Below are 26,853 nucleotides of genomic sequence, written 5' to 3' on the forward strand. Positions count from 1 at the left end.
CATCAATAAAGAACAGTTTAACAGTTTAATAACAGTTTAAATTGATTGTTTTATCATGCCAGCCTACCTGTTCCTGATGTGGTAATATATTGCAAGAGCTACACTATAAAGACAAAGAAAATTTAGCATCAGTTTGGGAGAACATTAACTGTAGATAACAATATCATAGAACATGGAACAGTGCAGAAGATAGATACAAAAAGCTGGAGTAACTCAGCGGGACAGGCAGCATCTCTGGAGAGAAGGAATGGGTGACGTTTCCGGTCGAGACCCTTCTTCAGGCTAAGAGTCAGGAGAGGGTGAGGGGGAGATAAGGAAGTGTAAGGTGTGAGAACAAGACATCAAAGGGGGGTGCAGATTCTTTTATCTTCCTGTCCCACTGAGTTACTCTAGCATTTTGTGCCTATCTTCGGTTTAAACCAGCATTTGCAGTTCCTTCCTGCACATGGAACAGTACGCCAAATCTTCTCTGCCAATGCCAAACAGCTTATTCTGCTGTTGCTATTGACTCTTGTTTTGAGCTTCTGGTACCCCCAGGTGCTGACATACTCAGCTCTGCTGCTCATCCCACAAATGCATGTTCCTTACAAATGTGGCACCATTTAAAAGGGAAATAAACAGGCTTTCCAACGGTATAAGATTTATTGCCAAGAAGCATTGTTACAACAAATAAATAATCTACCAAACACAAATTTCCTTACTTTTTGTGCTATGTTTATTTATTTATCTATGGTCAATGCAATACAACAGATTGACCATACAGTTGTGAAAGTTAAATAGTGCAAAATCATTGCATCCAAAAATTAAAACAATATAATCACACATGATATTTTCTGACCAAAAAAAAAGATGTAGGCAGAAGCCAAAGCTTATTGTGCCTGCCTTTAATACTTAACAAAATATAATTTTAAAAAACACAACATAAGGCAGAAGCAGATAAACAAAACATAAAAAGAAACACAAATATAGTCAAGAACCATCATTTCTACCATGTCAGTCATTTCTCGGTGCTGATCACATATTTTGCATCTTTCAAATATAATACTTTTGAACATTTTCTTAAATTTACACATATTACTACACTCTTTCAATTCATTGTTGCAACTATTCCATAAATTGACCCCTTTAACAGTCACACATCTATTTCTCACATTTCATCATATCATCATATATATACAGCCGGAAACAGGCCTTTTCGGCCCTCCAAGTCCGTGCCGCCCAGTGATCCCCGTACATTAACACTATCCTACACCCACTAGGGACAATTTTTACATTTACATTTACCCAGCCAATTAACCTACATACCTGTACGTCTTTGGAGTGTGGGAGGAAACCGAAGATCTCGGAGAAAACCCACGCAGGTCACGGGGAGAACGTACAAACTCCTTACAGTGCAGCACCCGTAGTCAGGATCGAACCTGAGTCTCCGGCGCTGCATTCGCTGTAAAGCAGCAACTCTACCGCTGCGCTACCGTGCCGCCTTAGCCTCATTTTTTCAAATGTATAATTTCCCCTGAGTGGACCCCTGCTCTCCCTCACTGAAAACAAACCTTGAATACAGTCAGGAGGTGTTCTTTCTTTTGCTCTAAACATTATTTGTAGTTTTAAAGTCTACTAGGTCCATAAATGTTAGGGCATATGATTTCATAAATAATGGGTTGGTTGGGTCATTATAACCAGCCTTATTGACAATTCTTATAGCTCTTTTTTGCAATATAAAGATTGGATTAGTGCTAGTTTTGTAGGTGTTTTCCCATACTTCCACACAGTATGTAATATATGGAATAATGAGTGAGCAATATAACGTAAATAGTGAATTTTGATTCAAGATGGCCTTAGTTTTGTGCAGTATTGCAATGGATTTAGACAGTTTTGATTTGATATGTTTTATGTGAGGTTTCCCAAGAATTTATTTTCATACACTCTTTCAATTTCTACATCATTAATCATAAGTGTTACCTCCAAATTTATTTTTCGATTTCCAAACACAATAAATTTTGTTTTACTCAGATTTAATGACAATTTATTAGTATCAAACCACCTCTTTAGGGTTTCCAATTTCCCTTTAACTGTGTCATGTTGCTTCATGTTTTTCCCTGAACAAAATAAATTTTTGTCATCCGCAAATATAACTAAATGTAACAATTTTCACTTAGAAATTCTACGTGTATTTTTTTTATCACTCAAAGGTGTTTTTTTATGGACACTGATTGCAAAGCCAACATTTATGGCCCTTCCACAATTATTATTGATAATATTTTGCAGGATTCAAACGCTGTGTTTCACTAAAATCCCAACAACATAATACAACAATACAATATATCTTTATTGTCATTGTACAGGGGTACAACGAGATTGGGAATGTGGCTTCAAAGTCAAAGTCAATTTTTATTTGTCACATACGCAGTGAAATGAAAGATTACCCACAGTCCAACAATAAGAGCAATAAAAATAAGCAATAACACACACAATCATAAACCAACACCAAACAAAAAGAAACATCCATCACAGTGAGTCTCCTCCAGTCACCTCCTCACTGTGATGGAAGGCCAGAATGTCTTTTCTCTTCCCCTGCCGTCTTCTCCCGCGGTCAGGCTGTTGAACTTGCCACGTTCCAGGCCGTGCCGGACGGTGAAAGGTCCGCAGCGGGCCGACCCAAGCCCCGCGACTCGGGGCGGTGAAGATGCTGCCGCTGCACGTCGGGAAGGTCATGGCTCCCGACATTGAAGTCCCTGCCGGGCAGAGAAAATCCCGCGGCCTATTACAGGCTGCGCCGCACGGTGAAAGGTCCGCAGCGGGCCGACCCAAGCTCCGCGATTCAGTGCGGGCGAAGACGCTGCCGCTGCCGGAGCTCCCGATGTCGGCCCCCACCCAGGGGCCTGCGAGCTTCCGACGTCCACGCGGCCCACGGCCGAAGAAGCCTCCGAAGGCGAGTCGCAGCCGCTCCCGCAGCGCCACCACAGCCTCCAAAGACAGCCGGCTCCACAGATGGTAAGTACAGTCCGGTCCGCGGGCTCTGTGAACCAGAGCCCCAGGTGGTCCCAGCTGGAGGCCGCCAGCTCCAGGTGTTTGGCCGGTGGTAGGCCGCAGCGGGAACGGAGACACCACCCAGAAAACAAAGGTCGCGTCTCCGTTCGGAAGAGACAGTTTTACAGCTACCGCCCCTCCCCAGCACATAGTACACAACCACAAAAAACGACATCACATCTAAACACTACAATTAATTAATTTGATGCAATAAATTAATTAGCTGATCAACAGAAATTTAGACAACCCAGAGAAACAAAATTAGAAACAGTTAAAACAGTAGAAAGTGCAAATAGGTCTGTGCCGGGTCGCTGTGCGACGCGACCATCCGAAGGAGACAGTTCATGGGAGGGCACTCAGCAGGATTGGTTCAGAGCAGCTATAGCCCTGGGGATGAAGCTGTTCCTGAGTCTGGAGGTGCGGGCGTACAAGGCCTTGTAACGTCTGCCGGATGGTAGACGTTCGAACAGACTGTTGCAGGGGTGTGAAGAGTCTTTATGAATGCTGGTGGCTTTCCCGAGGCATCATGTATTGTAGATGCCCTCCAAGGCTGGTAACTGTATCCCGATAATCTTCTGAGCTCTGTAGACTACCCATTGAAGAGCTCTCCTTAGTATCATAGGAGGGCGTGCAGCGTAGGTTTACTAGGTTAATTCCCGGAATGGCAGGACTATCATATGTTGAAAGACTGGAGCGACTAGGCTTGTATACACTGGAATTTAGAAGGATGAGAGGAGATCTTATCGAAACGTATAAGATTATTAAGGGGTTGGACACGTTAGAGGCAGGAAACATGTTCCCAATGTTGGGGGAGTCCAGAACAAGGGGCCACAGTTTAAGAATAAGGGGTAGGCCATTTAGAACTGAGATGAGGAAAAACTTTTTCAGTCAGAGAGTTGTGAATCTGTGGAATTCTCTGCCTCAGAAGGCAGTGGAGGCCAATTCTCTGAATGCATTCAAGAGAGAGCTAGATAGAGCTCTTAAGGATAGCGGAGTCAGGGGGTATGGGGAGAAGGCAGGAACGGGGTACTGATTGAGAATGATCAGCCATGATCACATTGAATGGCGGTGCTGGCTCGAAGGGCCGAATGGCCTGCTCTGCACCTATTGTCTATTGTCTATTGTCTATTAACCCGTTTAATCTCAATGTCTTAGTTAAAGCCATTAAACCGTGGGTGAGAATGGAGCGACTCAAGTAAATGCCAAAGTAAAGGAAAAGCAATCAGATTGCTATTCTTGTATTTTAGTGGCAAAGGGCATTGTATATTTGTTGGAACAGATTTTATTCAAGAACTAGTGGACGGCACTAGGTGAAGCAGCGGTAGAGTTGCTGCCTAACAACGCTTGCAGCACCGGAGACCCGGGTTCGATCCCGACCATTGCCCCTGTCGGTACGGAGTTTGTATGTTTTCCTGGGGACCTGCGTGGGTTTTCTCCGAGATCTTCGGTTTCCTCCCACACTCCAAAGAATTACAGGTTTGTAGATTAATCGGCTTGGTACAAATGTAAATTGTCCCTAATGTGTGTAGGTTGGTGTTAGTGTGCAGGGACCACTGGTTGGTACGGACTCGGTGGGCCGAAGGGCCTGTTTCTGCGGTGTATCTCTAAATTAAACGATAATTTTTGGAACTATTCACTCCAATGGCCATACCCATGACTGACAAGCAGATCTTTCCAGGACTATGGTAGGTCTCAAGGATATGAGAAGATAGACACAAAAACCTGGAGTAACTCAGGGATATTAGTACTGGATGAGGACAAAAGGAAACAGATTAACTGCCAATTCTTAGCTGAATTCTAACATCATGTGTGCTGACCAAGATTATTTTTCTAAGGTATCACAAAATGCTGGAGTAACTCAGCGGGTCAGGCAGCATCTCAGGAGAGAAGGAATGGGTGACGTTTCGGGTCGAGATCCTTCTTCAGACTGATGTCAGGAGAGGGGGCGGGATAAAAATAGACAATAGGTGCAGGAGCAGGCCATTCGGCCCTTCGAGCCAGCACCTCCATTCAATGTGATCATGGCTGATCATTCTCAATCAGTACCCCGTTCTGATGCCTTCTCCCCATACCCCCTGACTCCACTATCTTTAAGAGCTCTATCTAGCTCTCTCTTTAAAGCATTCAGAGAACTGGCCTCCACTACCTTCTGAGGCAGAGAATTCCACAGATTTACAACTCTCTGACTGAAAAAGTTTTTCCTCGTCTCTGTTCTAAATGGCCTACCCCTTATTCTTAAACTGTGGCCCCTGGTTCTGGACTCCCCCAACATTGGGAACGTGTTTCCTGCCTCTAACGTGTCCAACCCCTTAATAATCTTATATGTTTCAATAAGATCCCCTCTCATCCTTCTAAATTCCAGTGTATACAAGCCTAGTCATTCCAGTCTTTCAACATACGACAGTCCCGTCATTCCGGGAATTAACCTAGTAAACCTAGGCTGCACTAGGATGTAGTTGGAGACAGGAAGACAGTGGGAGAAACGTGGTCGTAGGGTTGGAGGGCAGGAGGAATCACAGAGGAGGAGCAGTGAGAGAGCATGTTGCTAAACTCTCGTCGAAGGCAGGAGGAGAACTTCTTCAAAGTGGACATACCTTGAGGAGAAATCGCAATGGAGCGGCAGGTTGTGTAGGAAAATAACTGCAGATGCTGGTACGAATCGAAGGTAACACAAAATGCAGGAGTAACTCAGCGGGTCAGGCAGCATCTCAGTGGAGAAGGAATGCGTGAAGAAGGGTCTCGACCCGAAACGTCACCCATTCCTTCTCTCCTGAGATGCTGCCTGACCCGCTGAGTAACTCCAGCATTTTGTGATACCTTTGTTTTGTACCAGCAGCTGCAGTTATTTTCCTAGACAAGATTATTTTTCTTGTTATCTGGGAAACATGTTGGCATCAGCACGTGAGAAAAGAGAATAATTGGGTCAAGATTCCAAGATTAATGTGAGCATTAAAGTGAAAAGAAAACCTGCTCCCCAAAGCCATACTCCAAATTGCATGTGCTTGCAAATTTTATGGTAAAAAGTTTATTAATCAACAGTTCCTTCACATTAAGTACTTTCATGAAGTACAGTTTAGTTTATTGTCACATGAACCAAGGTATAGTGAAAGGCTTTTGTTGGTGTATCACGCACATTGTCGCTGCTTTTATCAGACTCTTGAACGGACCTCTTATAAAATAAGGATATATTCCCAATCCCCCAATCCACCTCACTGTGGCCCTTCCACTCTTCCTTGTATCTGCACTTTCTCTGTAGCTGTGATACTATATTCTGCAGGGTCTGACGGTTTACATGCATGGATGTTTCACCTGGGCAACTCCCAAACGAACGTATGCAGAGATCCACCCCTCCAATTCAATCATCAAATTTGCAGACGACATAACTGTGGTCGGTCTGATCACTGGAGGGGAGGAGTCTGCATACAGAGATGAGGTCTGTGCTCTGTCCAAATGGTGCGAGGCAAATAATCTAGCACTGAATACCAGCAAGACAAAAGAAATGGTACTGGACTTTAGGAGACACAGAGCAGTTCCTACCCCACTTCTTGTAAATGGGGAGGAAGTGGAGAGGGTCTCCACCTTCAAGTTCCTGGGGACCACCATCTCCCAGGACCTCTCCTGGACTGCAAATACTACAGCGGTAGTTAAAAAGTCACAGCAGAGACTGCACTTTTTAAGACTGCTCCGGAAAAACAAACTGAAGGAGAATCTGCTGGTGACCTCCTACCGCTCCACCATTGAGAGCGTACTGGCATACTGCACCATAGTGTGGTACGCTGGCTGCTCAGCTGCAGACCAGAAGGCCCTCCAGAAGGTTATTAAGACAGCAGAGAAAATCATCGGCTGTCCACTGCCTTGTCTGAAGGACATCTCCAGCTCGCGTTGTCTAAACAGGGCCAGAAATATAATCAAGGACAGCACACGCCCAGGAGATGAACTGTTTGCTCTCCTGCCCTCTAGGAGGCGCTACAGGAGCCTAAGGGCCAGAACAAATCGACTCAAAAACAGTTTCTTTCCCTGGTCCATAAGAACTGTCAATGGAAACACTTGACTTGATGTAACTCTCACTTTCTTTGCACTTTTTAAAATATATTCAGCATCTTAGGTGCAAAACTCATTTATTATTTATTAGTTTTTATTGGTTTTTATTGATATTGGTACTTATTGTGTTGGTTCCTATGTTTGTGCGATTGTTTTTGGAAGATTTGCACTGTCGCACTGTTTCAGATGTAGCACATCTAATTTTGTTGTACTGTTCGTACAATGACAATAAAGGCATATTATTATTATTATTATTATTATCATCAGAAGAGTGCAGAGAGGTTCTATCAGGGCCCGCCGTGGGGGGGACCAGGAATGAGGTGGGGGCAAGAGCAATGGGCAATGGAGGACCTGGCATGGGGGGACCGCCATGTGGGGGGTGGGGGGAACAATGGACAATGGAGGCCCCGCCTTGGGGGGGACCACCGTGAGGGTGGGGGGGGGGGGAAACAATGGAGGACCTGGCATGAGGGGACCGCCATGTGGGGGGGGGGGAACAATGGACAATGGAGGACCAGCCGTGGGGGGGACCGCCGTGTGTGGGGGGGGGGGAACAATGGACAACGGAGGACCCGCCGTGGGGGGGACCACCGTGAGGGGGGAGGACAATGGACAACCCAGCGTGGGGGGGACTGCCGTGTGGGGGGGGGGGGGAACAATGGACAATGGAGGACCCGGCGTGGGGGGACCGCCGTGAGGGAGGGGGGGGGCAATGGACAATGGAAGACCTGGCGTGGGGGGATCGCCATGTGGGGGGGGGAACAATGGACAATGGAGGACCCGCCGTGGGGGGGACCGCCGTGTGTGAGGGGGGGGAACAATGGACAACCCGCCGTGGGGGGGACCGCCGTGTGTGGGGGGGGGAACAATGGACAACGGAGGACCCGCCGTGGGGGGGACCACCGTGAGGGGGGAGGACAATGGACAACCCAGCGTGGGGGGGACTGCCGAGTGGGGGGGGGGGAACAATGGACAATGGAGGACCCGGCGAGGGGGGACCGCCGTGAGGGAGGGGGGGGCAATGGACAATGGAAGACCTGGCGTGGGGGGATCGCCATGTGGGGGGGGGGGGACAATGGACAAGGGAGGACCCGCCGTGGGGGGGACCGCCGTGTGTGGGGGGGGGGAACAATGGACAATGGAGGACCCGCCGTGGGGGGGACCACCGTGTGGGGGGGGGGAACAATGGACAATGGAGGACCCGTGTGGGGGGGACCGCCGTGTGGGGGGGGGAACAATGGACAATGGAGGACCTGGCGTGGGGGGGTATCGCCGTGAGGGGGGAGGAGCAATGGACAATGGAGGACCCGGCGTGGAGGGGGATCGCTGTGAGAGGGGGGGGGGACGACGACAATGGACAATGGAGGACCTGGCGTGGGGGGGAGACCGCCGTGAGGGAGGAGGGGGGTGGGGGGAGATTTGTAACTTTGTAAGCACCCTTTGTCTCAGGCTTGTTGCATGTGACCATAAAGTATTCAATTCAGTTCAATGATCCGATAAAGTTATTGCACTTCAAACCTTGCACAGCAGATGGCAGCCTTTACTCTTGGAATTAGTCCGTGTAACCAAGCAAGAGGGATAGACAAGCTGGACACAAAATGCTGCAGTAACTCAGCGGGACAGCCAGCATCTCTGGAGAGAAGGAATGGGTGACATTTCTGGTCGAGACCCAGAGAGAGAGAGACAGAGAGAGACAGACAGAGAGACAGAGAGAGCGACAGAGAGAGAGGGAGAGAGGGAGAGAGGGAGAGAGAGAGGGAGAGGGAGAGGGAGAGGGAGAGGGAGAGGGAGAGAGGGAGAGGGAGAGGGGGAGAGGGGGAGAGAGAGAGAGAGAGAGAGAGAGAGAGAGAGAGAGAGAGAGAGAGAGACAGAGAGTGAGAGAGAGGTCGTGTTTTTCTCTGCTCCGGCGACTGAGAACTTTTGAAGCAACCTTTCAAGGTTCTTGTCGAAGGAGGAGGAACAGTTGCAGTGAGATTTCATAGTTCGACCGAACGTCGGACTGTGGAAACTTTCCTTTGTTTAAGGATTTCTCCATTTCGTGTGGAATTCCTGAGTTCCTCTGCACCGCGGTGGGAGCAGCCGTGGCTGGCGGATTGCCAAGAGTGCCTGGAGATCGTGGGTAGGAATGATTTCGGTGTCTTTGACATTTATAGCACCGACTCTCTGCCCCAATACCATTTTGCACAGTGCTGTTGCCTGGGCTTAACGTGAAGAGGGTATCTTTTGCTTCTGTCAGGGCTTTGAAGAGCCTTCCAAAAGCTGCTCTGGACTGTGGAGGTGAGCTTGGGGACTTTCCTATCTTCGGCTGGAGGAAACTGCATCTGCTGCTTATTCAGACTGTGACTGTCTCTGAGGATCGCTTTTGAGCTGAGGTGCTGCTGTCCCTGGAGCTGAGGTGTGCCACTGTCATGAAGGCGGGGGCTCGGCCTAAGGTTCAGAGCTACGCAGTGGCGGCTTCGACGGCGGCCTCGAGGCCACTCGTGGATGAGCCTCATGTTGACTTGGACTGGGATATTTACGGGATCTCGGTTCAAACCGGGTTCACGTGGAGCAGGGCTGCAATTGCAAAGGGCTTGCATGATCTGTTCAAGAGGGATGTCATTGCCTCTTCCGAGAGTGCAGGAGGGAAGGTTCAGTTGATACTGAAGTCCCGGAAGGATGTGGCCCAAGTGTTGGAGAAGGGGCTCACGGTGGAGGGGGTCCATCTACAGGTGGAACCGTGGGTGTCCAATGTAAAATCGGTTCTCCTACGGAATTGTCCCACGTTTCTCCGGGATGCAAAAATCCTTCCACACTTGATGAAGATTGGGGAGGTGCGGTCTAAGCTTACTAGGCTCATGCACCCCGGGAATGACCCGAATGAGAAAGGGGTGCTGAGCTTCAAGAGGCGCGTGTTTATGAAGGTGGAAGTGGGGTTGGGTGCCGAGGGGAGTTTCGCTGTGGAGCATAAGGGTCTCTCCAATCGCGTGTATTGGAGCTGGGGAGAGGCACAGTGTCATGCGTGCAAGGAGTTTGGACATCTCCGTAGAGAGTGTCCCAGGAGCCGGGCCACTGCGAGAAATTCTAACGCAGGGGCCCAGGAATGCAGTGCTGGCCCATCCGGGGCGGCCCTCCAAGCCTCGGTGGCCCGGGGTGGAACTGCTGACTCGGCTGGGGCTGCTGGCTCCGTCTCGGTAACCCGGGACGGCACTGCCAACCCATCAGAGGCTGCAAGTACTACCTTGGTGACCCGGAGCAGTGAGGGCCCCCCCCCCCCATACCCTGAACCTGTGGAGGTGGTAGATGGCGAGGCGCAGGGGAAGGGTGAAGGGGGGGAGGGAGGTTGGGTGACGCAGAAGGGGAAGATTAAGAATAAGGATAAGAAGAAGAATAAGCCCCTCCAAGGGAATCAATCAACAGCAGATGGGCTCCTGCCCAGTGGGCCCAGTGAAGTCCAGGGCGCACCTGGTTTGGCTCAGCAAGGAGCTGAGGTGAACCGGAAGGGGGCAGGTGGGAGCAAACATGGGAGTAGAAAGGGGGCAGCGGGTGGTGCGGAGGTGGAGGACCCTTCCTCTATGGAGGTCACCGCACCTCCCATAGCCACCGGGACAAAAAGAAGGCTGTCGGAAAGCGAGGAAGAGCATGAGCGTGGGCCCAAATTAAGGGGGACGGATATTTCGAGACCTTCCACCCCTGTCGAGAGCGGTGACCACGGACTGGTGACTTGTGGGCCGGATGATGAGCCTCTGGTTCAGGGACCTTCTGCAGGTGTTACCAGATCAGTTACTGGGATCGCCTCCCCTGAAACCGTGTCCTCTGGGTTGGTGGCGGCCCCCTCGTCTCTGGGGCCTTCCGAGGAAGTCATCTCATCGGGTAGCGGGGTTGATGCCCCTGGGAGTGTGTCCGCTGGGTCGGAGGAGGTCCCCTCGTTTCAGGGGCCTTCTGAGGGTGATGGCACGCCGGTTGATGGGTTTGACTCCCCTGGAAATGTGCCCCCTGGGATGGGGGATGAGCAGAGTCAGCCTGAGGGGGGAGGAGCGGGAGATCAAACGTTCCACTCTGAGCTCTGTATTAGAACCAGTGGAAGTGATGAGGGGAGTGATGCCTCATCGGTTGAGGTAGTAGGGGAGACTCCAAGAACACCTGGGACCCCGGGGGTGCCTGCTGTTTTTTCTTCCCCAGACCCAGATGTGGGGTGTGATGGGAGAGTGCAGGAGCCTAGCCTTTTACCGGACAGCTTGTTGCTGTCAGAGGCATCGGGACCCTCCCTCGGCATTGATCCTGGGGGTGGTGTCATGCCGGAGGAGGGGGAGAGCGATGGGCTCGGCCTGTGCAGTGGGGTGAGTGAGCTTTCAGCAAGCTGTAGTCCCACAGACTCTGACACTGGCCTTGAGCGATGTGCAGAGGAGGCTGCTGCTCCAGGTGTGAGTGGGTTGGCGGGGCGCCCAGACTTCAGGGCTGTGTTTAACGCAACCCTTATCCGTGAGATTCAGGACTTTCTCAAAACATCTAAAAGTCACAAGACTAAAGTTGAAGCAGCGCGGAGGCGGTGGGGAGAGCTGCCAGGATTTATTGAGGATCTTGAAAGCATCCTTGGCAGCAAGGATAGTGATATTTCTGCGTCTGTGAGGCATCAGCTTGGGGATTTCTCAAGGTTCCTCAAGGAGGATGGTTCTGTGACCAAGAGCAATGTGAGGAAATAATTCCAACGTGTTTGCAAATTCACAGTAGTTACATTAAATTTAAATGGCAGTAGAGCGAGCTTTCGCAGATTTCAGCATTTACAAGTCCTGAGAGAGGGGAAATACGCGGTGTGTTTTCTGCAAGAGACGCACACTGTTGTCGGTGACGAACCCACCTGGCGACTGGAGTGGGAAGGGGGGGTTTACATGAGCCACCTCAGCACAAACTCGAGCGGGGTGGCTTTTCTGTTGGCCCCGACTTTTCAGCCAGAGATCCTGAAGGTGCAGGAAGTGGTGCCAGGTCGTTTGCTCTATCTGGCTGTGAGTCTGGATGGCATGCCGTTGCATTTTATTAACGTGTATGCCCCCAGCAGTGGCACGATGCAGGCCTGCCTACTTCAGGAGGTGACTGCTCTGTTGAGCACTATTGAAAGAGGAGAGTGTGTCTTTCTGGGGGGAGATTTCAACTGCACACTTGAGGTGCGAGATCGTTCTGGTACTCAGTGTGCCCCTGCTGTAGCAAAGAAACTGAGAGGCTTGCTTGATTCCTTTGAGCTAGTGGATGCATGGCGGAACCTCCACCCTGACTCAAACGCATTCTCGCGGAGGTCTGAGGGGGGCGGTTCCCGCATTGATCGAATGTATATCTCTGGTGCGTTTGTCTCCCGTGTCTCAGCGGCCTCAATGCGGCTGGTGCCGTGCTCGGACCACTGTCTGGTGCGCGTGGACTTCAATCCGGGGCGCACGCGGGCTGGGTCTGCTTACTGGCATTTCAATAACAAGCTGCTGGAGGATCGGTGTTTCCGGGAGTCATTCAGACGGAGTTGGGTGAAGTGGAGAGAGAGGCAGGGGAGCTTTTCTTCACTTAGGCAGTGGTGGGATGTGGGGAAAGCTCACATCCGCCTCTTTTGTAAGGAATATACGTGGGGGTCGACCGGAAGGCGGGACTCAGCGGTTGAGAGGCTCGAGAGGGAGCTATCGGGGGCGGAGTCTCGCCTGGGTCGGATTGGTGAGGACTCCTGTGAATGGGGAGAGTTTCAGGGGAAGAAGGAAGCCTTGAGGAACCTGCTGCTTGAGCGGTCCCGAGGAGCTTACGTGAGGTCGCGGGTCCAAATGCTGCACGATTTGGACCGAGCGTCACCTTTCTTTTTCTCTCTGGAGAAGGGGCGGGGAGCCCGCAAACAGCTCGTAGAGCTGCTCGCGGATGATGGCTCCTCTGTCACAGATCCAGAGAGGATCAGTGCTTTAGTCCGGTCCTTTTATGGGACCCTGTTCTCCGCAGATGGTTGCAGCGGGGAGGCTCAGCGGGTCCTGTGGGAGGGTCTACCGACTGTAGATAGGGAAGTGTCCGATCTTCTGGATGACTCCTTATCACTGGAGGAGTTGACACGTGCCCTGCACCAGCTCAGGAGGGGCAAGTCCCCTGGGCTGGATGGGTTGACGGTAGAATTTGTTAGAGCCTTCTGGGATGTCCTGGGGGATGATTACATGAAGGTTCTGGGGGAGAGCCTGGCGACCGGGGAGATGCCCCTCTCGTGGCGCAGAGCAGTCGTTGTCCTGCTGCCCAAGAAGGGTGAACTCCGCCTGTTGAAGAACTGGCGCCCGGTCTCTCTCCTCTGTACAGAGTACAAAATCTTTGCACGGGCGATGGCAAATCGCCTAGGCTCTGTGCTGTCTCAACTGATTCACCCTGACCAGTCCTATACAGTCCCTGGTCGGTCCATTCAGGATAACATCCACCTGGTTAGGGACCTGATTTATCTATCTCAGGGCACTGGTCAGTCAGTAGCCTTCCTGTCTCTTGATCAGGAGAAGGCTTTTGACAGGGTAGACCACGACTACCTACTCGGGACGCTGCAAGCGTTCGGATTTGGACCGCATTTTGTAGCCAGGGTCCGGCTCTTGTACGCTGCAGCGGAGTGTCTTGTGAAGGTTAATGGGGTGTTGTTGGCTCCCATTCATTTTGGGAGGGGGGTTCGTCAGGGGTGCCCCATGTCCGGTCAGTTGTACTCGGTCTGTGTAGAGCCATTCCTGTGTCTTCATCGGAGGAAGCTGACAGGCCTGGCTCTACCAGGTCCGGGGGTGGAAGTGGTTCTTTCAGCCTATGCCGATGATGTGCTCCTTACGTTCACTGACCCTGGTGACCTGCGGAGGATGCGTGACTGCCAGAGGATTTTCTCGGCTGCATCATCCGCCAGGATTAATTGGAGTAAATGCTCTGGACTATTAGTGGGTCAGTGGCAGGTAGACTCCCTGCCGGAGGAGATGGCGATGTATGCGTGGAGCACCACGCACCTCCTCTATCTGGGGGTGTACCTGAGTCCCACTGAGGATGCCTGGCCGGCGAACTGGCAGGAGCTGGAGATGAAAATCGTCGCCCGGCTGGGACGCTGGTCAGGCCTGCTTGGAGTCCTTTCCTTTCAGGGGAGGGTGCTGGTCATAAACCAGCTGGTGGCCTCCATGTTGTGGTACCGGCTGGCTACTCTTGTCCCGCCCTCCATCTTTGCAACTACTTTACAGAAGAAGCTGGTGGACTTCTTCTGGGGAAATAGGAAGCATTGGGTTACCGCAGCAGTCCTGAGTCTCCCGTTGGAGGAGGGCGGCCAGTCCTTGGTATGCGTGCGTACCCAGGTGGCGGCTCTCCGTCTCAGGACTCTGCGGAGGTATATGTACACGGAGAACCCCCCCAGGTGGCACGCTCTGGCCACGTATTTTTTTCGTCGGGGTTGTTGCCTACGGGGGGTTTCGCGGCTGCCGGTGGCGGGCATCAGTCGACCCGCCTTACGGGGTCTGCCTAGTTTCTATCGGGACGTGCTTAGAGTGAGGAATTTGGTTGTTTTCAGCCGACGTGTTGCTCCACAAAGGGAGGGGGACGTCGTGGCTGCGGGAGCAGCTGGTCCTCACCCTGTCATGGCGGGTGTCGAGGAGAGGCGTGTGCCTAGAGTAGTTCTGACTGAGCTTACCCCCGCTCCGTCAGATTTGCTCATCGGGCCTAGGCTCCGGGATCTCTCCCGGGCGCCGGCTCCGCACAACTTGAGCCGCCTTTCCGAGATGCCCAGCGTGCTGTTTCGTGATGCGAAGAGACGCACACTGTACAGAATGCTCCTGCACATTCTACACCTCCTTGTTTTCGTACACCGCCCTGATACATCTTGGCGGTCTGTGTTACCACCTGAAGACGGGGACGGTCCTCAGTGGGGGGCTCTCTATAAGGGAGTTGTTCCCCTTTACATCGGGGACCTGGGGTGGAGAGTGCTGCACAGAGCGGTGGTGTGTAATAAACTGTTGAGCCGGTTCACGGGCTCGCCGACCGCCTGTATTTTCTGCGGTGACGAAGAGACCGTGTTCCATGTCTATATGGAATGTGAGAGGTTACTGCCCCTGTACCAATATCTGAAGGGGTTGTTCCTCAAGTTCTGGTTACACTTTAGTCCTACGATTCTAGTGTTTGGACACAAGGCAGGGGGTGGGGAGGGTCTTTCGGGGGGGTGGGACCTCCCTGTCGGTTTGCTCTTGGGCCTGGCCAAGTTGGCCATTCGCGGGTCCAGGCAGCGGGCGGTCGATGGTCTTGCCAGAGTCGGCTGCCTTCCCCTTTTCCGGGCCTACGTCCGTGCGCGCGTGACCCTAGAGAGGGAACACGCGGAGACCACGGGGACTATGGAGGCCTTCCGTGGGCGCTGGTCACCGCGGGGGGTTGAGAGCATTGTAAATAATGAAGGCAACATTGTATTATAATGATTATTTGATGACTTGTAACCCCTGAATGTGGTTTTGATGTGATGTATCATGTGAATGTGCTGAATAAAGTCTTTGAAAATGAAAACAAAAAAAAACAACAAAAAAAAAGAGTGTCAGAAAAAATCTGAGGAAAATATCGCATCAAAAACACTGCCAACCAAACAATTCAGACTTATGTATTAGATATAATGAAACCCTTAAAAGATATAAACACACTATTAGGAACAAAACACAAAACTATATCCATAAAAGACTTGAAGAAATTGAAAACTCCATAAATCAAAACAAATTCTGGGATATGTGAAATAACCTGAACACAACAAAACCACAAGCATTACCAATTCAAGATGGTAATACCTGGAGGGCATATTTCAAAGATCTATATAAAGACATTCCAATAAATAAAATAAACTTAAACTACTCTCATATCAAAGAAAAACTCCAAACATTAGAAACAACAATTAAAGACTATCAAAACCCTCTCGACTTCCCAATTACTCCAGGAGAATTGGCCACAAAAATAAAATCTCTCCACTCAAAGAAAGCTTGTGGTCCAGACAGCATTAAAAATGAAATGCTTAAGTATAGCACTCCGGAGATGCAGGACACAGTGCTTAGGCTGTTCAACATCATATTACGTTCATGTTATTTTCCCGATATTTGGTGTCAAGGGCTTATTTCGCCCATTTATAAGAGTGGAAACAAATCAGATCCAAACAATTATCGTGGCATCTGTGTCAGTAGCTGCCTAGGGAAGTTATTCTGCAGTATTATAAATAACAGAATGCAGGATTTCCTTAGCAAATATAATATTCTCAGTAAAAAACAAATTGGCTTCCTTCCAAAACACCGCACCACTGACCATATCTATACCCTCCACACTCTCATTGAAAAACATACACATCAAGCAAAAAATGGAAAAATATTTGCCTGTTTTATTGACTTTAAGAAAGCATTTGACTCTATTTGGCACGAAGGGCTTTATTACAAACTTCTCCATTGTGGTATCGGAAGAAAGGTATATGACCTTATTAAATCAATGTATTTGAATAATAAATGTGGTGTCAAAATTGGGGACAAATGCACTGATCTCTTCACCCAGAGAAGAGGCGTCCGGCAAGGCTGCAATCTGAGCCCTACACTGTATAATGTGTACATAAACGATTTGGCAGGAAAAGATGGACCAGAGCACAGCGCCAGGCCTCTGTCTTCTGGACGGAGAGGTAAAATCCCTGCTTTATGCGGATGACTTGGTTTTGTTGTCTCCCACAGAACAGGGACTGCAGCAACAGTTAGACCTACTCGATGAGTACTGCCAAAATTGGGCCCTGGCACTAAATCTAAAGAAAACCAACATCATGATTTTTCAAAAAAGACCCAGATGTCAGGAAGACAAATACCAATTCATTCTCAATGGTATCATTATCGAACACACTTACCTTGGTCTAACTGTTGCAGCATCAGGGAGCTTTAGCATGGCAGTGAATGCACTAAAAGAGAAAGCTCGAAGAGCTCTGTATGCAATAAAAAGAAGATTCTACAACATTCAAATTCCAATTAAAATCTGTCTTAAAATATTTGCCAGTGTAATTCAGCCCATTGCGCTTTATGGTAGTGAAGTATGGGGTCCACTCAGTCACCATAGCCATACTAAATGGGAAAAACACACAACAGAGGCCCTACATGCGGAGTTTTGTCGGAACATCCTCCGCATCCAAAGGAAAACACCAACAAACGCATGTAGGGCGGAATTAGGTAGATACCCACTGATAATAAATATCCAGAAACGAGCACTAAATTTTTGGAATCACCTTAAATCTAGTCCCCCAGACACCCTCCAGTTCAAAGCCCTCCAAACCCAAGAGGGGAACTCAGAAAAGAGTTCCCTGTGTCAGTTGGTACTGAGACTAACTACCCCTATGCAGCTAAACCTTGACCAGTCTCAGATCAACACTGCTTTCCAATCACCAGTTAGAGTGAACCAAATTATTAAACAATGCAAAGAAATCTATTTGGAACATTGGGATAAAGTAACCAAAAGCCAAAGCAGATTAGAATGCTACCATGCCCTAAAAAGAGATTATAAATTGGCAGACTATCTCTCAACTATTAGAGATATAAAGCAGAGACAGACCCTCACCAAGTACAGGTTAAGTGACCACCATTTGGCAGTTGAAAAAGGAAGACAGAAGAGATCTTGGCAACCAAGAGAAAATAGAATATGCGGTCACTGTTTGACAGATGAGGTTGAAACAGAGGTGCACTTCCTCTTAAAATGTAAATAATTCGATAAAATAAGGAAAATATACTTTGAAAAACTCAGTCTGGCAACCCCAGATTTTAAAGAACTAGATGATACATCAAAACTAAGAATAATCCTTGACAAAGGAAATATGGCACATTTTGGCGCACAATACGTAACAGCATGCCACAACCTGAGAGACAGTGAGTGACCAACATGTACACATACACGCATACATAAATTGACACTAATTGACACTAAGAAATTAATATTGACTTGCTAAACTTGCTACCTTGCTGCACTGCCTACAACTGCAAGAACGAATAGCAATCGATAAAAGGCTATAAATGTATTGCGTGTATATATATGTGTGTGTGTGTGTGTGTGTGTGTACAGGGGCATATCTACCCATGCATTGTATAATTGTATTTATATTCATGCATTTTAAATATGCATGTTATGTTCTATACTTTGGCAATATAATGATGTATCTTATCATGCCAATAAAGTTTTAAAAATTAAATTGAAAAAATTGACAGAGAGAGACAGAGAGAGAGAGAGAGAGAGAGAGAGAGAGAGAGAGACAGAGAGAGAGAGAGAGAGAGAGAGAGAGAGAGAGAGAGAGAGAGAGAGAGAGAGAGAGAGAGAGAGAGAGAGAGAGAGAGAGAGAGAGAGAGAGACACACACACAGATATGGAAGGGTAAGGTGTGTCACGTTGACTACGAGCCAGCGACTGCAACCTTGCGTGAGAGAGTGAAGATCTATCAACAATAACAAAATATTACCAAAAAAAAAACATTTACCATAATGCTGGTTCACCAAGCTTCCTGCACACCTGTATTCTGATGAAGGCTGTTTAAACTGTAAAGTTAACAATGCTTTTCATTTTTCTCTTTGTCTACCTGTTGATAAGGTCATAAGGGATAGGAGTAGAATTAGGCCATTCGGCCCATCAAGTCTACTCGGCCATCCAATCATGGCTGATCTATCTCTCCCTCCTAACCCCATTCTCCTGCCTTCTCCCCATAGCCTCTTGTGTACACTACCTGCATAATAGCATTCAACCAAAAGCATTTCACTGTACCTTTGTGATCTGATCTGTTATCCCTATATTTCACGTGACAATAAATAAACCCAATACCAGGTTTAAAGATGAGACGCAAGCCCTCAAGTCCATTCTGCTATCTTCCATGTTGGATTTTGGACAGAGAAAATCATTGCATTTATGAATTTTTAAATAACACCTTGCAAGAGAACTTGCCCCAGTCTTGCCCGTTTGGTACTCACCATTTGATGGTATATTTGAGATTTGGCTGACTGACTGTGCTGTCGTCCAGGAATATGGTGGAGCAGGAGCTGTATTTCCTCCTCATCTGCCCTGGAGGTTGCTGAGAAACAAGATACAAATCAGACCCGAGCTGGCCGGCAGTTCAAACCGCCCCCCATTTTGCGTGCCAACAAAAGTCCTTTCACATTCAAACCTTGACAACAACCGATGCGGGTTTGACAATCCACGAGGCTTGACCAAGTGCTTTTGCAGAATGTCCCGTGAAGTGGAGCCGCAATAGTCACGAGAAGAAACGAGGCGGGCAGTTCGCATTTTGCCAAGTAGATTTCACCACCCTATTGCTCTTTTGCATTTTATTTGACATTCTCGCCTTAGAGGGAGTACAGAGAAGGTTCACCAGATTGATCCCTGGGATGGCAGGACTTTCATATGAAGAAAGACTGGATAGACTAGGCTTATACTCGCTGGAATTTAGAAGACTGAGGGGGGATCTTATTGAAACATATAAAATTCTTAAGGGGTTGGAGAGGCTAGATGCGGGAAGATTGTTCCCGATGTTGGGGGAGTCCAGAACCAGGGGTCACAGCTTAATGATAAGGGGGAAGTCTTTTAGGACCGAGATGAGAAAACATTTCTTCACACAGAGAGTGGTGAGTCTGTGGAATTCTCTGCCACAGAAGGTAGTTGAGGCCAGTTCATTGGCTATATTTAAGAGGGAGTTAGATGTGGCCCTTGTGGCTAAAGTGATCAGGGGGTATGGAGAGAAGGCAGGTACAGGTTACTGAGCTGGATGATCAGCCATGATCATATTGAATGGCGGTGCAGGCTCGAAGGGCCAAATGGCCTACTCCTGCACCTATTTTCTATGTTTCTATTTGCAGCACTAAAATATCCATCAAAAATCAATCGGGGGTTCTCGATTTCTGCACATGGACAGCAGCGTCAGTACGTCTCTGGGAAGTCCATAGGCAGAGAGAACTAACAGATTTAGCCATCCGAGCCTCTCAGAAAGGCCAGGTCCTTACAGTCACTAGCAAATGTGCAGAAGTCCTGGACTTGCTTTTATTTAAACGGGTTCTGCCTAGAACACTGGCACGCGCACGTTCGGGCCCATTCTTTAATTGTTCATACGTACTCTCAGATATTTTTAATTTTCTTGACATATTTTAATAACATATTCAGCAGAGTCACAGAGTGATACAATGAACTTGCCCACACGAACGAACATGTCCCGTCTACACTAGTCCCATCTGCCTGCGTTTGGCCCACATCCCTCCAAATCTGTCCTATCCTTGTACCTGTCCAATGTTTCTTAAACGTTGCAATGCTACCTGCCTCAACTACCTTCACCGGCAGCTCGCTCCATGCACCCACCATCCTTTGTGTGAAACAGTTACCCCTCAGGTTCCTATTAAATCTTTCCCCCCACACCTTAAACCTCTATTTTTGGTCCGCTGTAAATGAGAATTTATTTATCGCCTAATTCCATGTCTACCATCTCATCCTTCAACCCTCACTATTCCCATTTTATCATTTTCAATATCTTTCACTTTGCACTTTCTTTGCATCCTGATGTTCATTCCAGGCCCTCTTTGCTGCATTCTAAAAAATCATAAACATAGGCTAGCTAAGAAAGCATTTTATCAGGATGCATCACACCTTGGTTTGGGAACTGCTCCACCTAAGACCGCAAGAAATTGCAGCCAATTATGGACGCAGCCCAGACCACCACACAAACCAACCTCCCTTCCATTACACCTCACGCTGCCTCGGCAAGGCCAGCAGCATAATCAAGGACGAGTCGCACCCCGGCCACACCCTCTTCTCCCCTCTCCCATCAGGCAAAAGGTACAGAAATGTGAAAACGCACACCTCCAGATTCAGGGGCAGTTTTTTCCCAGCTGTTATCGGGCAACTGAATCATCCCACCACAACCAGAGAGCAGTGCTGGACTTCAGCCTACCACATTGGTGACCCTCGGACTATCTTTGATCGGACTTTACTGGCTTTACCTTGCACTAAACGTTATTCCCTTATCATTTATCTGCACACTGTGAATGTCTCTATGGTAATCATGTATTAGACAATAGACAATAGAAAATAGGTGCAGGAGAAGGCCATTCGGTGGTATTGTCTTTCCACTGACTGACGAGCACGTAACAAAAGCTTTCCACGTCTGAAGAAGGGTCTCGACCCGAAATGTCACCCATTCCTTCTCTCCTGAGATGCTGCCTGACCTGCTGAGTTACTCCAGCATTTTGTGAATAAGCATCTGCAGTTATTTTCTTATAAAAGCTTTCCACTGGTCACTTGACAATAAACTAAAACTGAAACTGAAGCTAAAGTCCTCCCTTGTTCAAGGATTGCTAACGTTGTCTCCTTGTTCAGAAAGTAAAGCCCTTAAACCACAGGATGGTGGGACGGTAGGGAAGTCGTTGGTAAAGATATCGATGGTCAGCAATTATGTTCACTTGGAAGGGGAAGGGAGGGGCTGATGATGATGAGGAGGAGGAGGAGGAGGAGTAAGCATGGTTTAGTGCAGGGGAGAAATCACTGCTCACAAGTCTGACTGAGTTTTTTTTATTTCAGGAAGGTAGAAAGAAAATTGATGAAGGACAGATTGGTAGATATGCAGCTTATATGAACTTCAGTGTGGGTTTTTGACAGAGTCCCACATGCTAGGCTGGACGAGAAGGTCAGCACAAAGGATCCAAGGCATGTGGCAAACTGGATCCAGAATTTGCCCTGGTTATTGGAAGCAAAAGACATCGAAACATAGAAAATAGGTGCAGGAGTAGGACATTCGGTCCTTCGAGCCAGCACCAGTCTGAAGAAGGGTATCGACCCGAAACGTCGCCCATTCCTTCTCTCCTGAGATGCTGCCTGACCTGCTGAGTTACTCCAGCATTTTGTGAATAAATACCCGCCATTCAATGTGATCACGGCTGATCATCCATTATCAGCAGATAGACACAAAATGCTGGAGTAACTCAGCGGGACAGGCAGCATCTCTGGAGAGAAGGAATGGGTGACGTTTCGGGTCGAGGCCATTCTTCAGACCCAGAACCAGTCGGCCTGTCTGAGGAAACTGTAGAGCCAAGGTCTTTCTGTAAGGTTGGAGCTTCACGCTGAATTAACAGGAGTTCTGATCCAGCACAAACAAACCATCGCACATTTCCATGAATGGGCAGGGGGAGAGGGCAGGGGGGAGAGGGCAGGGGGGAGAGGGCAGGGGGGAGAGGGCAGGGGGGAGAGGGCAGGGGGGAGAGGGCAGGGGGGAGAGGGCAGGGGAGAGGGCAGGGGGGAGAGGGCAGGGGGGAGAGGGCAGGGGGGAGAGGGCAGGAGAGAGAGGGCTGAGGGCAGAGGGGTGCGGGCAGAGGGCAGAGAGGGAGAGGATGTAGAGGGAGGCCAGTGGGGGAGACAGAAGTGAGGGAGACAGAGGAAAAGAGATAGGGAGAAACACACACACACGCACACACACACACACACACACACACACACACGCACGCACACACACACACACACACACACACACGCACACACGCGCACACACACACACACACACAAAATGAAAGAGATGGAATCTATTATTGGTAGGGAAATGATGAGTATCAATACTCCATTCACCGCACAAGAAGACATAATTGTCATAACAGATCCACTAGCATCCCAAATGTCTGACAAAATCTCTCTGGAATGTTTTCGATCGTTAGAGAGAAGAGACTGCAAGGATGCAGTTGGAACTGCGATCACTGTGAACACCCAGGATTCCACCTATACGGGAATTTGTTGTCATGGAATCTTGGACAGTTGTTTTACTGAGAAGCTTTTAAAACACAGATTTGCTGGATGAGTATTTTCTTGAATTGACTGCCGGGCTAACAGAGCTCCCAAGAAAGACACAAAATGCTGGAGTAACTCAGCGGGACAGGCAGCAAGCATCTCTGGAGAGAAGGGACGGGTGACGTTTCGGGTCGAGACCCTTCTTCAAGCCGAGAGTCAGGGGGGAGAAGATGACTAGAGATATGGAAGGGTGAGGTGTGAAAACGACAGATCAAATTCGACGATGATCACGGAAATGTAGAATGGATCACTGTTAGCTGAGGGGAAGGTGACAAGGAGGCATACAATCAGAAAAATTAATCAGAAGGACAGTGAAACTAGTCGGAGAACTAGGATGAGGAGAGGGAAAGCAATGGTTACTTGGTTAGAGGAGTCAAATTGGAGGAAAAGCATCTCATACTTTGCCTGGGCAGCTTGCAACCCTGTGGCATGAATATTGATTTCTCTAACTTCAAGTAACCCCTGATCTCCCTCTCTCTCCATCCCTCCCACAACCAAGTCACACCAGCTTCTCGTTCCCACCTAGCAAACAGCTAAGAATGGCCTGTTTCTTTTATCATCGTTGCTTTTTTTGCTCATCTTTCATTCATTCGTTCTATTCCTCTCGGCATCACTGTCGACATCTCTCATTTCCCTTTCCCCTGTCTATCAGTCTGAAGAAGGATCTCGACCCAAAACGTCACCCGTTCCATCTCTCCAGAGGTGCTGCCTGTCCCGCTGAGTTACTCCAGCATTTTGTGTCTATTTTCAATATTCATACCGTTGGGTTGCAAGCTGCCCAAGCCAAATACGAGGTGCTGCTATGGATAATAGACAATAGGTGCAGGAGGAGGCCATTCGGCCCTTCGAGCCAGCACCGCCATTCAATGTGATCATGGCTGATCATTCTCAATCAGTACCCCGTTCCTGCCTTCTCCCCATACCCCCTCACTCCGCTATCCTTAAGAGATCTATCCAGCTCTCTCTTGAATGCATTCAGAGAATTGGCCTCCACTGCCTTCTGAGGCAGAGAATTCCACAGATTCACAACTCTCTGACTGAAAAAGTTTTTCCTCATCTCAGTTCTAAATGGCCTACACCTTATTTTTAAACTGTGGCCCCTTGTTCTGGACTCCCCCAACATTGGGAACATGTTTCCTGCCTCTAACGTGTCCAACCCCTTAATAATCTTATACGTTTCGATAAGATCTCCTCTCATCCTTCTAAATTCCAGTGTATACAAGCCTAGTCGCTCCAGTCTTTCAACATATGAAAGTCCCGCCATTCCGGGAATTAACCTAGTAAACCTACGCTGCACGCCCTCAATAGCAAGAATATCCTTCCTCAAGTTTGGAGACCAAAACTGCACACAGTACTCCAGGTGCGTTCTCACTAGGGCCCTGTACAACTGCAGAAGGCAGAAACTCTACCGCTGCTCCTCCAATTTGGCCCCTCTCTGCCAGGCCACTCACACAAGCCTTCCTTGCAACATGCTTCAGATGTGACTGGTGATTATAATAACTCAATAACACAGGGTGGCAGTGCTCAGTGCTCTGCAGTTTTCAGCGGCAGGAAACTGAGAATGCCGAGTTTAAAGTAGCAGAGAAGGGAAAAGTGAAATGATCGCATGAACGACAATGAGGACAGTCGCTGAATTATAAAGCAAGATACAAAGAAAGAGACAACTCCAAACTAAATACAACCTTCAACCCTTCAGGACAAAAAAAGGCAGGAGTAAAAGGGCTGACCGCACTAAACAAACGATTAGTATAACAAGTGCTTTAAGAATAAAGGAAAAACGTGAAAAAGAAAAGCAGAAAGGAGAAAAATGAAGGTCAGGATCTAAATTAAAAATACAGGAAGCAATGGACTGCCATGGCACGCTTTTCACAAATACAGTGAACCGACCTCAATTCAGACAAGAATTCATACAGTTGGCGCGGTGGCCCAGCGATAGAGTTTCTGACTTACTGCGCTTACAGCGCCAGAGACCCGGGTTTGATCCCGGCTACGGGTTCTGTCTGTACGGAGTTTGTACGTTCTCTCCGTGACCGTGTGGGTTGTCTCTGAGATCTTTGGTTTCCTCCCACATGCCAAAGATTACAGATTTGTAGGTTAATTGGCTTGGTATGAATGTAACATGGTCCTGAGTGCATGTAGGATAGTGTTAGTGTGCGGGGATCGCTGGTCGGTGCCGACTCGGTGGGCCGAAGGGCCTGTTTCTGTGCTGGATCTCTAAACCAAACTAAGGAATCAAAGCTGATCTAATACCAGGTCCACGCCGACCAGCGATCCCTGCACATTAACACAATCCTACACTAGGGACATTTTTTACATTTATACCAAGCCAATTAACCTACGTCCTTGGAGTGTGGGAGGAAACCAAAATACTCGGAGAAACCCCACGCAGGTGACGGGGAGAACGTACAAACTCCGTACAGACAGCACCCGTAGTCAGGAATGAACCAGGGTCTCTGGCTAGTACGGCAGAAACTCTACCGCTGCGCCACCGTGCCGCCCCGTTCAAAATTAAATTAGCTGACTTCTCATAACTTTAACAAGAGTATTTTCACATTCAAGCACTGAAACATGATAATAAGAGCACAGAATTATTAATTTTACAATAAAATTCAAACACTGGCAAAAGATTGTGCTTCGGTGTGAATGTAACAAGAAAGTAATTGCCTTTTTAAGATTCAAATTCACCTAAAATTGTCATTATTACCTTATTGAATTCATAGTTAGAACTTTAAAATAACCCCCAAAAAGCCACAAAGTGCTGGAGTAGCTCAGCAGGTAAGGCAGCATCCCTGGAGAACATGGACAGGTGACCCTTCAGGTCAGAACCCTTCTTCGGACTGATTGTGGTGGCAGAGGGGGGGGGGGGGGGGGAGAAAGCTGGAGGACAGAAGGGGTGGGGCAAAGCCTGGAGAGGGATAGGTGGATACAAGCGAGGGAAGTTTTGGATAGGGCAGGTTTGTTGGACAAAGACCAGAGATGAAAAGAACAAATGTGTGAGATGTGTGAGATGAGGATGGATGAGTTTGAATTGCGAAGTCAGAGGAAGGAATGAAGGTGGAAGGGGAGATGGGTGCAAGTCCTGATAGGGCACAGGGAAGAGAAGTGGGGTGGGGTGTTAGCAAGTAACATAAAATTGGAGAATTCAATTTAATGTTTTATACCGTTGAGTTGTAAGCTACCCGAATGGAACATGACTGTGGACCGGACTTTGGGCTCTTTCTTTGTAAATGTCACCAAAAGATGGCGACTGTACATTTGTGGGTTGTGCACAAGAATGTCACTGTATTGCGCACACCTGACAATAAAGAACCATTGAATCGTTAATACGGGGTGCTGTTCCTCCAGTTAGCGTGTGGCCTTACTCTGGAAATGGAGGAGGCCCAGGACAGAAAGGTCAGTATGGGAATGGGAGTTAAAATGGTTAGCAACCGGACGATCCAGTAGGCCTTGATGGACCGAGGGCAAAGGTCCAGTGAAACAGACACCGAGTTTTGTGCTTGGTCTCGCCAATGTAATGAAAGGCCATATTGACAACAGCAGATAGAGTAGATGAGGTTAGAGGAGGTGCATGTGAACCACTGTCTCACTTGGAAGGAACGCTGGGTGGATTTGAGGGAGAAAGTAGAGGGACAGGTTTTACATCTCCTGCAGTTGCAAGGGGAAAGTACCTTGGGGGGGGAAGTAGTTTGGGCGAGAAGGGAATGGATGAACCAAGGAGTGGCGGAGGGAGTGGTCTCTGCGGAAGGCAGAAAGGGGTGGGGATGGGAAGATGCGACTGGTGGTGGGATCACGTTGGGGATGGCGGAGATATCGGAGAGTGATGTGATGGATGCTGAATCTGGCGGGGTGAAAGGTAAGGACCAGGGGAGTAATCCTTGTTCCGTTCGGGAGGTGCAGGAGGGAGAGCAGAACCACAGGACATGGAGGAGACACGGGTGAGGGGTCAGTCTATGAGAAGAGGGGGGTAGCCATGTGTACTGAAGAAAAAGAGAGCATCTCGGACGACTGAGAA

At 48.7% G+C, this 26,853-nt stretch overlaps 1 protein-coding gene across 2 annotated transcripts in view; it reads right to left on the minus strand.

Annotated features, from left to right (window-relative positions):
- Positions 1–26,853, minus strand: part of ccny (cyclin Y) — a 197,811-nt gene that overhangs the window by 24,963 nt on the left and 145,995 nt on the right. For both annotated transcript variants that reach the window (XM_078425274.1, XM_078425266.1), the window contains exons 4-5: positions 18,998–19,098; positions 68–103 (exon numbers count right to left, since the gene is read on the minus strand). In XM_078425274.1, the coding sequence (XP_078281400.1) occupies positions 68–103; positions 18,998–19,098 (137 nt within the window). The remainder of the gene's footprint in view (positions 1–67; positions 104–18,997; positions 19,099–26,853) is intronic.

Source organism: Rhinoraja longicauda, chromosome 2 (genome assembly GCF_053455715.1).
Source record: "Rhinoraja longicauda isolate Sanriku21f chromosome 2, sRhiLon1.1, whole genome shotgun sequence".
In the NCBI taxonomy this organism is placed as follows: domain Eukaryota; kingdom Metazoa; phylum Chordata; class Chondrichthyes; order Rajiformes; family Arhynchobatidae; genus Rhinoraja; species Rhinoraja longicauda.